This window comes from Lipotes vexillifer, unplaced genomic scaffold (assembly GCF_000442215.2).
Source record: "Lipotes vexillifer unplaced genomic scaffold, Lipotes_vexillifer_v1.1 scaffold570, whole genome shotgun sequence".
NCBI lineage: Eukaryota > Metazoa > Chordata > Mammalia > Artiodactyla > Lipotidae > Lipotes > Lipotes vexillifer.
Genome location: NW_006777801.1, coordinates 3,768,457 through 3,768,854, shown reverse-complemented (window position 1 = coordinate 3,768,854; position 398 = coordinate 3,768,457). Strand labels below are relative to the sequence as shown.

General features: G+C 68.3%; 1 protein-coding gene across 3 annotated transcripts in view; it reads left to right on the top strand.

The window, feature by feature from the left end:
* Nucleotides 1-3: 3 nt before the first annotated feature.
* The window catches only part of RCOR3 (REST corepressor 3), a 51,335-nt gene continuing 50,940 nt past the window's right edge, over nucleotides 4-398 (top strand). For 2 of the 3 annotated variants that reach the window (XM_007451324.1, XM_007451326.1), the window contains exon 1: nucleotides 4-365. In XM_007451324.1, coding sequence (XP_007451386.1) covers nucleotides 200-365 — 166 coding nt within the window. In that variant the 5' untranslated portion in view covers nucleotides 4-199. Of the gene's footprint in view, nucleotides 369-398 lie in introns of all 3 variants that reach the window. The other variant, XM_007451325.1, reaches the window with a different exon arrangement.

Here is a 398-nt window from a genome sequence, read left to right as displayed (position 1 = left end):
CGGGTTGTTGTGAGGCGACTGCGCTACTGCCGGACCGGGGCGGTTATGGCGGCTCCATATTAACCCCCTCCTCCTCCGCCGCCGCCACCGCCGTCTCCTCCTCCTCCTCCTTTCCCTCCCGCCCGCGCTCGTAAGCCATCTCCCCCTTCACCCTGACGCCTACCTCTTCTCCTCACCTTTCCCCCTCCCCTCTTCTACCATGCCCGGCATGATGGAGAAAGGGCCCGAGTTACTGGGGAAGAACCGATCGGCCAACGGCAGCGCCAAGAGCCCGGCGGGCGGCGGTGGCAGCGGCGCCTCGTCCACCAACGGCGGGCTGCACTTCTCGGAGCCCGAGAGCGGCTGCAGCAGCGACGACGAGCACGGTGGTAGCCTCGAACTCCTCCCAGCCAGCCCGC